The sequence below is a fragment of the Microtus oregoni genome, unplaced genomic scaffold, assembly GCF_018167655.1.
Source record: "Microtus oregoni isolate MIOR12 unplaced genomic scaffold, Mior012 000036F_ref0000092, whole genome shotgun sequence".
Taxonomy (NCBI): Eukaryota; Metazoa; Chordata; class Mammalia; order Rodentia; family Cricetidae; genus Microtus; species Microtus oregoni.
This window is the reverse complement of record NW_024543095.1, coordinates 4,261,782-4,276,410: the sequence shown is the minus strand read 5'-3', so window position 1 is coordinate 4,276,410 and position 14,629 is coordinate 4,261,782. Positions and strand designations below refer to the sequence as shown.

At 45.1% G+C, this 14,629-nt stretch overlaps 1 protein-coding gene across 1 annotated transcript in view; it reads left to right on the top strand.

Annotated features, from left to right (window-relative positions):
* LOC121433066 (calpain-13-like) overlaps positions 1-14,629 on the top strand; it is an 86,886-nt gene that overhangs the window by 71,477 nt on the left and 780 nt on the right. The window contains exons 19-22 of the mRNA XM_041631304.1: positions 1,914-1,989; positions 3,872-4,000; positions 4,932-4,987; positions 5,944-6,002. Of these exons, the coding sequence (XP_041487238.1) occupies positions 1,914-1,989; positions 3,872-4,000; positions 4,932-4,987; positions 5,944-5,970 (288 nt within the window). The 3' untranslated portion in view covers positions 5,971-6,002. The remainder of the gene's footprint in view (positions 1-1,913; positions 1,990-3,871; positions 4,001-4,931; positions 4,988-5,943; positions 6,003-14,629) is intronic.

Genomic DNA, 14,629 nt, shown 5'->3' with positions numbered 1-14,629 from the left:
ATTAAGTACACCTGTACGACTATGACAAGATGCATCCACTGACCCCTGACAGCTGACCACTGGGCTTCTCATCAGACACTAGAATGGTGGACAAGTTGTTGTCGTTGTTTGTTTTTTAGTCTTTTCTCTTTTGCTCTTTGGGGGCTCACCACTCAGCCTCCCAATAAATACATGGAGATTTATTACATATAAATGCCCGGCCTTAGCGTGGCTTGTTTCTAGCCAGCTTTTCTTAACTTAAATTATCCCATCTATCTTTTGCCTCTGGGCTTTTACCTTTCTCTAGGTCTGTAGATCTTTTCTTTCCTTCTTATTCTGTGCCTGGCCCCCAGCATCCTTCTCCCTTTCTTCTATTTATTCTCCCTGCCAGTCATCCCTGCCTATTTCTCTCTCCTGTCCAGCTATCGGTCATTCAGCTCTTTATTAGTTAAATCAGGTGTTTTAGAGAGGCAAAGTAACACAGTTATAGAGTTTAAACAAATGTAACACAAAAGGATGCAAGACATCTTTGCATCATTAAACAAATGTTCCATGGCATAAACAAATGTAACACATCTTCAGCTAACACTCCACAGCAACAGGCTCCTCCTATCCTTACATGGCTGGGTCCTCCAGGGCAGGGTCTTCCTCATGTTCATCTTTCCTCCAGAGGCCTCCACGGTGTGTATAACACAGCCGTGTTCAGAATTGCTCAATAAATGGCCTAGCTAATCAGCGACTAAATGAATGAGCTAATGTAATGGAAATCACCCAAAGTCTGTCTTCAAACCTATCAATAACCAAATAAGCCCGGGGGGGAGGGGGTTTCTCAAGCTGTGGTCCTATATTTATTTTCCCTACCCCAGTTGGCCATGTCTTGCATACCTCGGATTTGCTATTTGAACGTGAAAAAGCTCCCAGGAGGCAGCAGTGTGTACCGACCTCAGTCAGGCACTCTGTGCTCAGCCCTGGGCAGCTGCCCACTTAATCCAAGACCTCATCTAGGAGGTGCGCCATGGACCAGGATTCCAGTGAACACTTGACAGAGAGAAAAAGTCTCCAGCATAAGCAAGAGTGGCTAGCAGTGGCTGCTGCAGCCATGCTGGGGCCAGGACCCAGCCCCAGCCCGCTGTTGGTCTTTTCTACACAGCTCTCTCTAAGGGACAAGTGAGAGGATTCACAGATGAGCCTGCACACTTAGGTATTAGTGAACGACAAGCATTTCATGGATTTGTACTTTATCGGTGTTTGCTCCTCGGCTTCTTGTAACAAGCCTAGAAGGCAGGCACTGTAATTAGCCCTGCACTGCAGATGAGGAAACCAAGGCCTAGAAATTGACGTAACTTGATGAAGATTAGTTCCGCAGTTGGTCAAGAGCTGAACTGGAACTTCCGCTCGGAGAGATGATCGATCACCTGTAACGTCTGTGCACTTAACTGCTGGACACAAACTCTTTAGAGCGGTTGTTCTCAGCCTGTGCATCATGACCCTTTTGGCAAACTTCTGTCTCCAAAAACATTTACATTACGATCATAGCAGCAGGAAATGTACAGTTATGAAGTAGCAATGAAAATAATTTTATGGTTGGGGGCATCACAACGTAAAAACCTGTATTAAAGAGTTGCAGCGTTAGGAAGGGTGAGAGCCACTGGTCTGGAGAGAAGCCTTGTGCTTTCCCAAAGACAGCCAAACTTCCCGTGGGTCTGGAGTGAGACGAGAAAGCTTCAGGTCCAGATGTGACCAGAACAACTGACTTAAAGGGTGTGGCCATTCCCATTCGCCCCATTCCTTCCCCTATCTCTCTGTAAGCTGGTTCCTTGTACACTTTAGTAAGGTGTCTTCTGGGGATGGAGAAGAGACTTACAAAACCTCTCCCAGTCACCTTCTGGGTCCTCACAGACTTTTTGCTTCTTTCCCTCCCCCACCCACATCAGCATGTCTTCCAGAACATCCAAAGGAGCCCTGGAGTTCTCCTGAGCTCAGACCTGTGGAAGGTCATAGAGAGTACAGGTAACAGGAGATTGTGATACCTGGATGACCAGGGGGGGCGGGGGGGGGGGCGTGAAGTCCTACATTCCCAGCATGACCGGGGGCCGTGGGGCATGCATGAAGTCCTATATTCCCAGCATTCCCAGCAAGGCTGACACAGTGAGGGTGGGCAGCTGGGAGAAAAGAGAGCTCTAGCTGTGTGTCCTCCCCTACCTACACTGACCTTCACAGGTTCCCAGCACCCTAAACTCAGATGCGAGCCCTGCCTCCCGCCCTGCTGTAGCCTGAGCAGTCCTGTACCAATTTCCCTCCAACTCGGATCTTATTGAGTGGGGGAGGACCACATGACTGATGACCTACGAGGGATGGAGCTCATCTTCCAGGAGCTTCCAGCTCACTGTCTGGGCTGTCAGGGTTAAATACCCACAGCAGGCTGGAGCTCTCACTTCTCTCTCTTCACATAAAGTTCATGGCTAAATTAAACCGAGCGCGAGCTTTCCGGCCTGGGGCAATGATAACAACATTTTAGGGTGCAGGGCGCTTCATAGGTCACCGCAAACTGTTCGCATGGTCTCATTCCATTGTCTCCGCTCGGCCGCGAACTGGGAAGGACAGGAAACATTGCTTCTTCCATGCAGGTGGGGAAGACAGATCACACAAAGGTTATGTAAGAAAACGGCCACCTTCCTTAATAAACCGTAGACTCGTGTTCCCCCAGGTTAACTCTGGGGGAAAAAAAGCGCCTCCATAATTCTTCTTCTCACATTCCTGGTACAGAAAGGGGTAGAAACGCAAGACACTGCCCTCCGTTTGAGCAGAGCTCCTCCCTGAGCTATGACAGTCACTGTGCACCCCAGTGTCACGGCTCTGCAGCATAGTAGAAGGCTGAGAGACTCAGCTGAGCTGCCCCACAGTGCCCTGCCAGGCTTGGGAGAGCTAGGAAGGCTCAGATCTCCCTACATTTCCAGGAAGCTCCAGGGATTAATTTCTGGCTAACATGGGGCCACACTTAGAGCACCATTGAAGAACCAAATAAAGACAGAATCACCAGAGCAGCCTAACTGACCCAGAATAGAACAAGGGGGTGAAGTGGGGACCACTTCCACTTCAACTCAGCAGCTCAGAGGTTAGGTAGGTTGCTGTCAGGAAAACTCAAGCCCCAACTGAAGGCTATGTTAGAAGCTTCACTGCAGAAATCAAGTGTGACTCTAACTACATGTGGCCCGTGAGCCCCCAAGCTCGTCCTTGCATAGATTTCAGGTGTCTGCCTGCTCACCAGAGCAATAACTGTTGGCCACCTGTGTGGCTGGCCACTCCCTGGAGCTTATAACTAGAGATGCAAGATGACAAGGTCAAAGGTGACAAGGGCAAGAGGCTTATCTTCTGCCCAGTCGAGGCAGCCTTCTGACTTGTGTCTCCCTTCTGTGCCCTAGCCTTTCCTTGGATGGGCACCGTAGAACTGAACCTCCATCTTTCAGGGAGACCACACCCGCCTACATTAGCAGCACCCATATATGGGGCTTACAAGGAGTCATGACATCTAGCTGGAAGACAGTTTAATTGATCACCAGAAGAGAGAAACCTGGCAGAGGCAGGGTTGGACTTCAGCCCTTAGGTGTCCTGGCAGCTCCGTGCTGCATGGGGATTATCTAATTATTGGAAAAGACAATGTGTCAGTGTCTTGGGTCCCTTGAACTGGCCTCTGGCTAAGCTGCAGGCTTGTGACACTAGGACACAACAGCCAGCGACCAGGAGAAAAAGGCCAGGCCCTGAGTGAGGCGGCACTGGCTGACCTACTGGACTGAGCAGGGGATGTGGTGGGAGGCTGCTAGACCCTCGTGAAGCAGAGGACCACCCCATCTCCAGTGTCCACTTAGCTCACCAACTCACCTTCCCGTCCCAGACTTCCTTTCAGGAATCTTGGTCGGCAACGAGCTGCTGAGTCTCATGACACTCCGGTACAGCGACAGCGCTGGCCAAGTCAGCTTCCCCAGCCTCGTCTGCTTCCTGATACGACTAGAAACCATGGCAAGTAAGTGACCCTGGGGGCATTCTGTAGAGCTTCCCAGTGACCCATAGCCAGGAAAGCACTGACGCCCCCGGACCTGGGTGAAGACTCAAGAGTAGGCAGGCTGGTGTCCTGCCTGAGACTCCCCAGATCTAAGAGTAAGACTGTCCGTAGTGCTGTGGTGAGGAATAGGGTAGAGACTGAGGTCTACAAACCCCCCACACGGCTGCTGTGAGGTTAACACATCTGAGAAACCATCTGGTCAAGAGAAAGACTGGGACCCTCCCCAACCAAAGCCAACAGAACGGACAGTACATTCTCAAAGGGAAAAGAAAACAAAAGTCCCATAGCATGGAAATTTGTGTGGTGCCTGGTTCTGTGTAAATGACACAGAAAGCCTTACCACCCTCCTAACACCATGCCATTGAGATTCTAGCCTTCCTCCAAGTTCTGGCCTGCTTCCTCTCTTGGAAGTTGTCTTACTTTCCTTCACCGTTGCTATGATAAAATACTCTGACCAAAGCAACCTGAGGGAAATGAGGTTTTGTTTTGTTTTACTTGTTTTGTTTTGTTTTCTGGCTCATAGTCGCAGGTTAGAGTCAGGGAAGACAGGTTAGCCAGAATTTGAAGCCACTGGTTATATTACAGCCATAACCGGGATGAAGGCAGCGAATGCATGCCCTTTCTCTACTTACACAGTCCAGGATCCCAGCCAGGGGATGGTGCCACCCATGGTGGTCTTCCCATCTCAGTGAATACAGTCAAGGGGGCGAGGTACATGGACTCTGGAAGGGAAGAGGTGAGGATAATCACAACTGTCCTGACAGGAGACCCTTAAGCCACCCCACGGCATAGAGCTAGATGAAACGGGAGAACAGAGTAAAGCACCCGCTGGGGACAGTGACGACTTAGGACCTCCTCTCAGCCCCTCAAAACCTTTCTACCTCTATCCTAGAGGCATTCCGCAACCTCTCCAAGGATGGCAAAGGAGTCTACCTGACAGAGATGGAGGTGAGGCATCTTCCCCTCCCAGAACCAGGCACAGTCCCAGGCTACAATCTCCTGATCCAGTTCCAAGGGACATTTTTCTCCCCCAGGGTATTGAATAGTCCATCAAAGGCCAGCCAGGCTGGGGCAGAGGGGGGCGGGGGGACCTGCCTCCAATTACTGCCTTTATATATTGCAGGCTGCCAGGCTGCTTTAGGATCTTGGCAGAGAGATTTTATTTTTTTCCAATAGCTTAATAAAGCAGAGGATTATGTGGGAGTCATAAATCCAAGAGAGAAGTAAAGAACAGTCCACCAAGCTCACTGTACATTAAGCCTGAATTTTAGAGCCATCTAACCAGTCAGCTGGTCAACCCCCATACACCTCTCTCTGCTGGGCTATTTAGAAAATAATATATGCCCTTCAATTGCTCAGTTGGTGGAGTGGAGGATTGTAGAGGAGTTACCTAGAAAGAAGAGGGAAGACGTGTTGTGTCAGAACACTGAGTGTAGAGTGAGCTGGGGAAAGGCGTTGGTGCTGAACTGAGACCTTCTAAGGGAGGGGTATATATTTGCCCTGATCTGCGTGAAATGAACCAGCTTTAAGAACTGGTTACTCAGGGTTGGGGCTCAGTCAGTGAGTACTTATCACACAAGCATGAGGACCTGAGTTTAGAACCCTAGCACCCACATAAGAAGCCAGGCATAGTGGTGAATGCCTACAATCCCATAGCCCTGGAGAGGTGGAGACAGGGGGATCTGAGGAGTTTGCTGGCCGGCTAGCCTCACCCAATTGGTAAACTCTGGGTTCAATGAGAGACTCCATTTCAAAAAGTAAGGAAGACACCTGGCAGCAACATCTGCCCCCAAACACACAATTTACATATACATGAATTTCCATATATAAAGACTTACACACCAGAGAGAAGGGAGGGGAGAGAAAGAGAGATAGCCATTCTAATGACGATGCTTATTTCTCAGTGGATGAACCTGGTCATGTATGGCTGAGGTGAGGAGTCCAGCCGAGCCCTCTGGACCAGGTAAGACATGGCAGCACGCAAGTCCTTTCTTCTTCCTCTGAACAGTATCCCTCTTTCTCTAAAAATGACACATAAGACTCCCTGGAGACAGCCTCTCAGAGACACCGGAAAGCTTATTTTATAAGCTAAGGCCCTGCTGCTCACGGCTTCTGGGTTTCAAGGCCAAATGCTCAGATTTTATCCAGACCCATTCATGAAGAGCACAGCCTGAAAGTCGTGAATGAGAGATTTACAACATTTAATTAATGTTCCAGAGAGAAAGGGTGGTGACTCATTCCAGACAGGGACCAGAAATGGTGGAAACAGAACACTGCAGAGCTACGCAAACACTTGACCTTGGGGGAAAGGAGAGCTGGCCACCCCACTGGCTTTACCATTGTCTAGCTGGCTTGGGACAGAAGTGGATATGTGTAGTCATCAGCATGGATACTTCTAGTCTGTGCTCATCAACAAACACATTGCCATTTCTTCTTGACTTCTATAGAACAAACTAGAGTTACAGAAAATCTGTTATCACATTGCCCAGTTCTGCCACAGCCGAATTCTGACTGAGTGAGTGTTCTAAAATTCTGATGAGCTTGAGGATTTATCTTCCCATTTTCTGGGAATCTTCAAGTCTATATATTCCTTATTTCGAGACAAGCATCCAAGTCTCTGGAAATTTCTAACACCCTTCCTTAGAAACTCTACCCACTAGAACACTGTAGAAATAAAGACTGGACATTCTAGACCTAGAGGTCCTTCAACACACTTTGTTGCCTGACCCAAAGCCTCTCTTATTTGGTTATCACTGTTGGTTCTTCATGGAACAATACTGTGGTCAAAGCCCTCTCTACAATATACTTGTGGCTGTGACAAAATGCTTGACAACAGCAATTAACAGAAGAAAAGGTTCATTGATGTGGGATATCCTTTTGTATATGTGTTGCTTTCATTGGTTGATGAATCAAGCTGTTTCGGTCCATAGACAGGCAAAATATAGCTAGGCAGAAAATCCAAACAAAGATACAGAGAGAGAGAAGGTAGAGTCAAGGAGATACCATGTAGCTAGCCACTGCATCAGCAAGATGTGAGGTAACAAGCCATGAGCCCTCAAGCCTCATAGTGAAATATAAATAAATAGAAATGGGTTAGTCTATAGTTATAGCTAGCCAGTAAACTCCCTAAGCCATTGATCAAACAATAATTATGTTTAATATTTAGCCTCTGAGTGATTATTTCAAAAGCGACTGCAGGGACCCAATGGGCGGAGAGAACTCATCAAGTGGGATCCAGCTAGGAAAAACAAAAAACAAACAAAAAGAACAAAAAACAAAAAAACAACCTTCCATCTACAGTTTGTTTCTGTTTGAAAGGACATGGTATATCATGGTAGGGAAAGCATGGCAATGGGAACTCAGGGTGGCTGGTGCTTTGCATCCACGGGCAGGATACTCAACTGGTTCTAAACACAGATCTCTTTTTGTTTCCCAACCTCCCAGACCCAAATAATTGCACAGAAACTACATAAATTACAATACTGTTTGGCCAGTGGCTTAGGTATATTCCTACCTAGCTCTTACATCTTAAATTAACCCATTTCTATTAATCTATATATCGCCATGAGGCTGTGGCTTACTGCTAATGTGGCACCTTTCTCCTTCGGCAGCTACATGGCATCTCGTTGACTCTGCCTACTCTTTCCATATATCTCTGTTCGTATTTCCCACCTGGCTTTACTCTGCTAAGCCATTGGTCAGAAGAGCTTTATTCATCAACCAATAAAAGCAACACACATAGAGAAGGACATCCCAGGCAAACTGGTTTTCTTCTTTTTCCCCTGTTTTTTGTTCAGTGTGGGACTGTTCATGGGATGGTACCTCCCCAACACATTAGGAACATGTCCTACCCCCTTAGTCAGTTCTCTCTGAAATACCCTCTCTGGAAATACCAAAAGTGCACTCCACTAATCCCATAGATGTTTCTTACTCCAATCAAGTTGATAATCAAAATTCACCCCCACACCCTCTGAAATATTGTTGCTTCTGGACATGGTCTTTGTATAACCTACGAATCGTGTGTGTGCCTTGAAACCATGAGAAAGGTGTCTGCATGAAGATATAATATTTGTGCATCAATGCTTCCTGATGAACATTTGATGGTTACTAGTGATTACAGATTGACAAGAGTCAATTTTACTCAGCTGTATTGAATTCCCCTTTTGCTCCTTTTAAAAACAGATCATTTCCAATTTTATTGTGCCTGTCACTGCCTACATGGATTTTAATGCAAAGAATGACTGTTTAATTGTATCTTGAAGCTAATTTGGCACACGGGGTCTACATCCTTGAACTTTTGAAGTCACAGAATTCTCTCTATCTTGTCTCTTTTGGGCGTTCCAATTCTCTTTTCACTAATTTTTCCAGTTTCCTGTTCTGAAGAATGTACAGAGAGGGGGTATACATATGTATTTATCCCTTGCATTAATGCCCGTCATGACCCTGAGAGTGGACCCTCTCCCTTGTCCATAGCCACTCTCTGACATCACAATATGGCACATATGCTTTTACATGTGGCCCATAAGCTGCAATGAGGAACTGGAGGGGACAAGGTGAAGAAGCTCTGCCTGAAAATGTACAAATCCACCTGCTTTGGAAACACCCCCTCCTCCTTCCTTGTTTTCTGTTACACAGCATCTCCCTTTGGATCTCCCTCTGGGCGTGTTCCATAACTCATTACCATCACCTTTGCAAGGACCTGATTGAATGGATTTTCTCCTCTATCTTCTGAACGCTAAACTGCGCTCTCTCTCTCTCTCTCTCTCTCTCTCTCTCTCCTTTCTCAGGTGTTCTAAGCCTCATTCAAGCACATGCATCCTTTGAATTTCTCCCACCTCACAATCCCTTCCGGTTGTTTCCACCCCTCTCCTCCCAACACAGCCAAACTTCGTAAAGGAACTCTGTCTCCACATCCTGCTTCCTACTCTCTCCTCAGACTACTCCTGTCTGGATTTCTTAGAAATCATCTGTCTCCCTGGATTTTGCATTGGTTTTTGAGCTTATTTTTTTATATCCATTCATATCCCTCAAATCAATTTTCTGAAGCCAGAGCTATGCTTTTAAAGTTCAAATTAATTTGCTGCATTCCCCAAGTTAAAAACCCTTCTTGCCATACAAGGTAATTCTAGAGTCCTTAACATTGATCCCTGGATTGATGTACCATGTGCCCCTGCCCATCCCTCTGACCACACCTTGGTCCTCCATCTACATACACCACGCATGGTTAATACCATTGCCTTCTACGGTCTGTTATTCCCAGCCTTGGCTCTCAGGCCTTACTGTCTGCTCTGTCCTGGCTATTAGTAGTGCAACACCTACCCTTTCTTGCTGTAGCCCGACTGGCAACTCCCATAAAATTTCTCACATACCATTCCCCCAGTTACAAAACTCAACACGTAGTTTTCTTGATGCCAATTTTCTCCATTTTAGAGAAATGCAATCCACAGCATACTTAAAGTATGGAGTTCAAGCTGGGCATGGCGGTACACCCCTAGAAACCTAAGGTTCAGGAAGCAGAAGTGGAAGGACCATACATTCCAATACAGCCTGGGCTACGTCGTGAGTTCCAGACCTGCCAGAGCTACATGAGAAGACACCGTCAAACGAAAGTGTTGCATTTGTGGCTTTAGCATAATCGCAGGCCTGCAGGAACATTCCAGTAATATCATTTTAGAGCACCTTCATCTCCACATGAGGAAATGTGATGCTCGCCCAGCAGTCACTCCCCAGGCGCATCCAACCTTTAGTCTTAGGAAAGCACTAACCTACATCATGACTCTGTGGGTTGGCCTATTCTGGGTGTTTCGTACAAGTGCAATCATGAAATGAGCGGCCCTTAGTAACTGTGTCTTTCACTTTGCACAATGTTTTCAGGGTTCATCTACAATGAAGCATGCCTCAGTGTTCATCCCACTTTAGTTCTAAGTAGGCGTTCATTGGTGCTATGCCATATTTGATTCATTATTCAACAACTGGTAGATGTTGAAGTTATTCCTACTTCGTGACGACTATCATTAGTTAACATATTGGGAGTGTTTGCAGGCCAGCCTCAAGGTGGACGTGTTTCGCTGCACTTGGCTATATAGCTAGGGATTGGGCCTTGGGATCACATGGTAACTCTGTGTGACATCCTGAGCAGCGGCTTGCCTTATCATCTTCCCGACAGCAATGGATGATGTTTAAGAAGCATTCAGTGTTGTCTGTCTCTCTGGGTGTGAACTGGTACCTCACTGTGGGTTTGACTGGCACTCCCTTGATATCAAATGATGCTGAGTCTCTTTCCCATTGATTATAGGTTAATCATATGTTTTCTTTAGAGAATTCTATTCAAATCCTTTCTGCATTTTGAAGTTGATTATATTATTATGATATATTAATATCTTCTTGACACTGAGTTGTAAGAGCTATTTTCATACTTTAGCCCCTAATCCCTTATCACATATGCTGTCGACTTTTATCCTGTTCTTTAAAGTTATCTTTTCAATTTTTTAATTTTAATTTTTGTTTAGTTGTCAATTAAAAATTGTTTTCACTTAATATATTTTATCCTATTTACCCTTTCCCAGTTCCTCCCAGATCCTCCCCACTTTGTATTTTGGTGGGGTTTTGCTTGGTTTTTGTTTTTTTCAATTTGGGGTGGTATCGTTTGAAGTTCACAAGATTCTAGGTTTGATGAGGTATACTTTGGGTGGTAGCTCTCAAGATCTCCAGTCTTGAGTCACAAATGTTTACTCCTGAGTCTCTTGTAACATTTTGTCATTTAGGATTTTAAACTATTTTGAGGTATTTTTTGCCTGTATATAACGGAAGTCTAGCTTTAGTCTTCCGCATGTGGTCATCTGGTCTTCCCTGCACCCGTTGCTGAAAAGACTCGCACCCTGCTGTCTTTGAACATCAGCTCATCCTACTGTGAGGATTTAGTTTATATTTGCAGTCTTATCCTGGGGTTACGGGGGTGATAGAGATCACAGCAAGTATTCAATTAATTGGGAAATATCATATTCACAACATCAAGTTTTTGAATTTGTAGATACAGAACACGCTTCAATTTTAAAACTTTAGCTTCTCCTAGAGACGCTTTCCTGTTTTCAGTATGGAAGGTCTGTATGCCTGTGTTAACTGACTTCTGAGTTTTGTATTCCTTTGGATGCTATTGTGAGCAAAACAGATTTCCTATCCCTTCTCAGCTAATCATTGCTAGTTTTTAGCAATACGTTGAGTTGTGTATACTGATCTTACATCTTACACCCTTTCTAAACTCATTCATTAGCTCTGGTTTTAAAGGGGTCCCTTTGGATTTTAAAGATATAAAATCATATCTGAAAGTAGTTTCATTTTTTTTTTTACTTTCCAAATTGTATCAGTTTATCATTTTGGGTTTTTGTTTCGATTTCATTTTCTTTTTTTTAAGCCCTTGATTTATTATCCAGGATAGGACTTCTATTACAATTTTGAACAGAAATTTAAAAACAAACAAACAAAAAATGAACAAAACCCCAGACATCCTTATGTTCCTGATCTTGGAAAAGAAGCCCAGGCTTTTACTATTCCATATGATGTTAAATTTTAAAGTACTGTTTTAGGGGAGTGGGAATGTAGTACTTTTTAATGTTACAACAAATACTGTATAATGGTATTCCCATTTTATAATTGAGAAAGTTGCTCAGGGTTGCAAGGCTAGTTAACAGTGAGGTGGGGGGTTTAATAGTTAGGTCTGTAATTTTCCTACTTTCCTATGGTACTTTTCCCACGTTGTGTGCAGTGGTTGAACTGTATTGTGTTCATGTCTAGATGACAGTCTGTTTAGTATTCAGAAAACATCGCATCTAAATTTCATTCAGAAATGAGTATTCCAGAGCCATGCACAATTGTGTGCATGATGGATTTTTCCTTTTTTATTATTTGAAAAATGTATACATACATATAATGTGTTTTAGTCAGATCTATCCCCCATCGCCCCCCCCCGTAATTCCTCCTATGCCTCCCCAAGACACTTTCCCCTTCAAAGTTAACGTGCTCTTCTTTAAAAAAAAAAAAAACCTACTGAGTCTACTTAGTGCTGTCTTATAGGCACTTGGATGTAAGGACCAACTGCCAGAAACGGACTATCCTCTTAGGGGCCACATCTCTGAAGAAAACAGACCCTCCCTCTCTCAGCAGACTGGGAGAGTCCCTCTCTCACCAATTGCCAATAGCTCCTCAGCTAGGGGCAGGATTTTGTGACCACCTCCCATTTCATGCTGAGGTCTTGTCTACCTTGACCTTGCATGGTAGCTTCTGTGAGTTCGTATGAACAACATCCCTGTTGAGTCTAGAAAACAGTGTTTCATAATAGTGTTCCACCACTTCCAACTTTTGTATTCTTTCTGCTCTCTCTTCCACGATGCCCCCTGAGCCTTGGGAGAAAGGGTGTGATAGTCCCATTTAACTTTGAGTTTTTAATAGATACCACCCATCAGGTTAAGGATCTGTTTGTAGTTGGCTAATACACTTACAGCTATTTGCTCGATGGCCCCATCCCCTGACATATGCTAAGCCTGCCTGTGTCTTAATTGTGGCGACCTCAGTACAAAGTAAACTGTGGGCAAAGAGAATCACTCAGTAACCATTCCCCAGGTTTCCAAAGACATTGTGCTTTCATTAGATTTTATGCTAATTTAAATATAATTATATCTCTTCCCCACTTTTCTCTCCTCCCTCTAATCCCTCCCATGCCCCCCTCTTCGTTCCTTCTCAAATTGATGGCTTCTTATTTTATTACAATTATATATATTTATGCACATATAAATGCACAAATATATGACTATAACCTGCTGAGTCTGTTGAGCGTTGCTTGTGAGTGGATGATTTCAGGGATAAACGACTAGGGAGCTCATTACTAGGAGAAAAGAGCTGCTCCTTTCTTATCAGTCACTAGTTGCCTGTAGTCCTTCGTGTGGGTGTGGGACCCTGTGAAGTCTCCCACTTCCATTTCCGTGCTAGCGCATCTACTGGTATTGTCACTGTTCAGGTCTTGTTTATCCAGCCATATTGTTGCTGGAATAAGCAAAGGATTTATTATGTTTACTAAATGAGCTTCTTCCCCAGAGGAGGAAGAAATGAAATCCTGTTGCCAGGCCATTCTGTTTCTGGGTCACATTCTATAAACTATACAAGAAGCCTTTCATGTACCCTAGACTTGCTGAATAGGGTGGCTTGTACTACTTGTTAGAATCATGTTTTTCTCTCTTCCTCCCTCATCTCCAGGGCCCCCCGCTCATTTCTGACTTAGTTTAGGGTGTGAGTAAGCACAGCCAGGCTGAACGACTCCTCTGCTCTCCCCCCAAACCCGTTTGTTTTTGAAGAAGGCATGTGCCTCCACTGCCACATTGCAGGTGACATTTAGGCTAAATTATCAAGCTCGGAAATGCCAGTGGTGCCCTGAGACAAGGGAGGCCATGTTGATCTCAACCGATTTCAGAGTCTAGGGGTTTAACGCATTGCGAATCGCATCTTGCTGAGAACTTATCTGGCTAATGCTACCTGTATCCATGCTGATGTACTGATGATATGGCAGGAGAGCGCCTTCTAACGAAGTTAGCATTCGTACAAGCTTCCACTGTACAGTGATCTTGAATCTCTGGGAAAGTGAAAAACGGGCGGCAATGACCTTGATCTTGCTGACTGCTGTCAACTATTCCTCAGAGTGGGTCTGCTTCTACCCCCAATAAATCCATCTCTCCCAACCTTCAGACCAAGAGATCCCTCTGAGATGACTGGCTGGACTTTGGGTTGACGACTAGCAACCCAACAGATGAGATCATCCGAAGTTTGGATCAAACTCTCCCATGGAGGTCATATTAAGATTGGGAGTCTGGATTTGCCACTGGTAGTACAAGACCTCCAGATCCCACTAAGAAAACAGCATCTGGCTTTCTGAGCTGGCTTTGCAAGAGAAATGAACTCAGAGGAGAAACGAACATGCACCCTCTGAGCAGAGTCTGGTGGGTGGGTAGGGGTGGGAATCCGGACTCTGGAGCTCCACCAAGAGACAAGTACAGTCAGTGGAATTAGACACCGTGCAGGGGTCCAGCGGTCCCTGGAGGTGCAGAGGGGTGAACTGAGGGAAGAGCGAACCACAATAGTACCTTGGATGGCTTCGCCATGCAAAACGCTTTGAAATTCTACTGGAGACTTTAAAAAGAATTATTAAGATAATGACAAACTATCCAGACACCCCCCCCCCAAAAAAAATGAGGCAATTAGTAACTCCTGGAAGAACAAAAAGTTACAGAAGAAAGGAAATGCCATCCAAGAGAATTTCTTCACTCAGCGGTGAACAGTGCATATATAACTGTAATAAAGTAGAAATTAAATATTGATTTAACAAAAAGCAGAATATAAATATATTAGGAGAATGAAAGAGAAGATAGAAATATCAAAGTGGGCGAGGAACACCCAGCCCCGTCTTCCATCACAGAAATCGATGGGCATTTGAACATTGACACGCAAGGGAGCTGCTGTCTGAGCTGAGTATTTAGAAATGGAGAGAGGCGCTTCCAAAGCAAGTCGGAGGTGAACTGAGGACAGGAAAAGACACAGTCGTCTGCC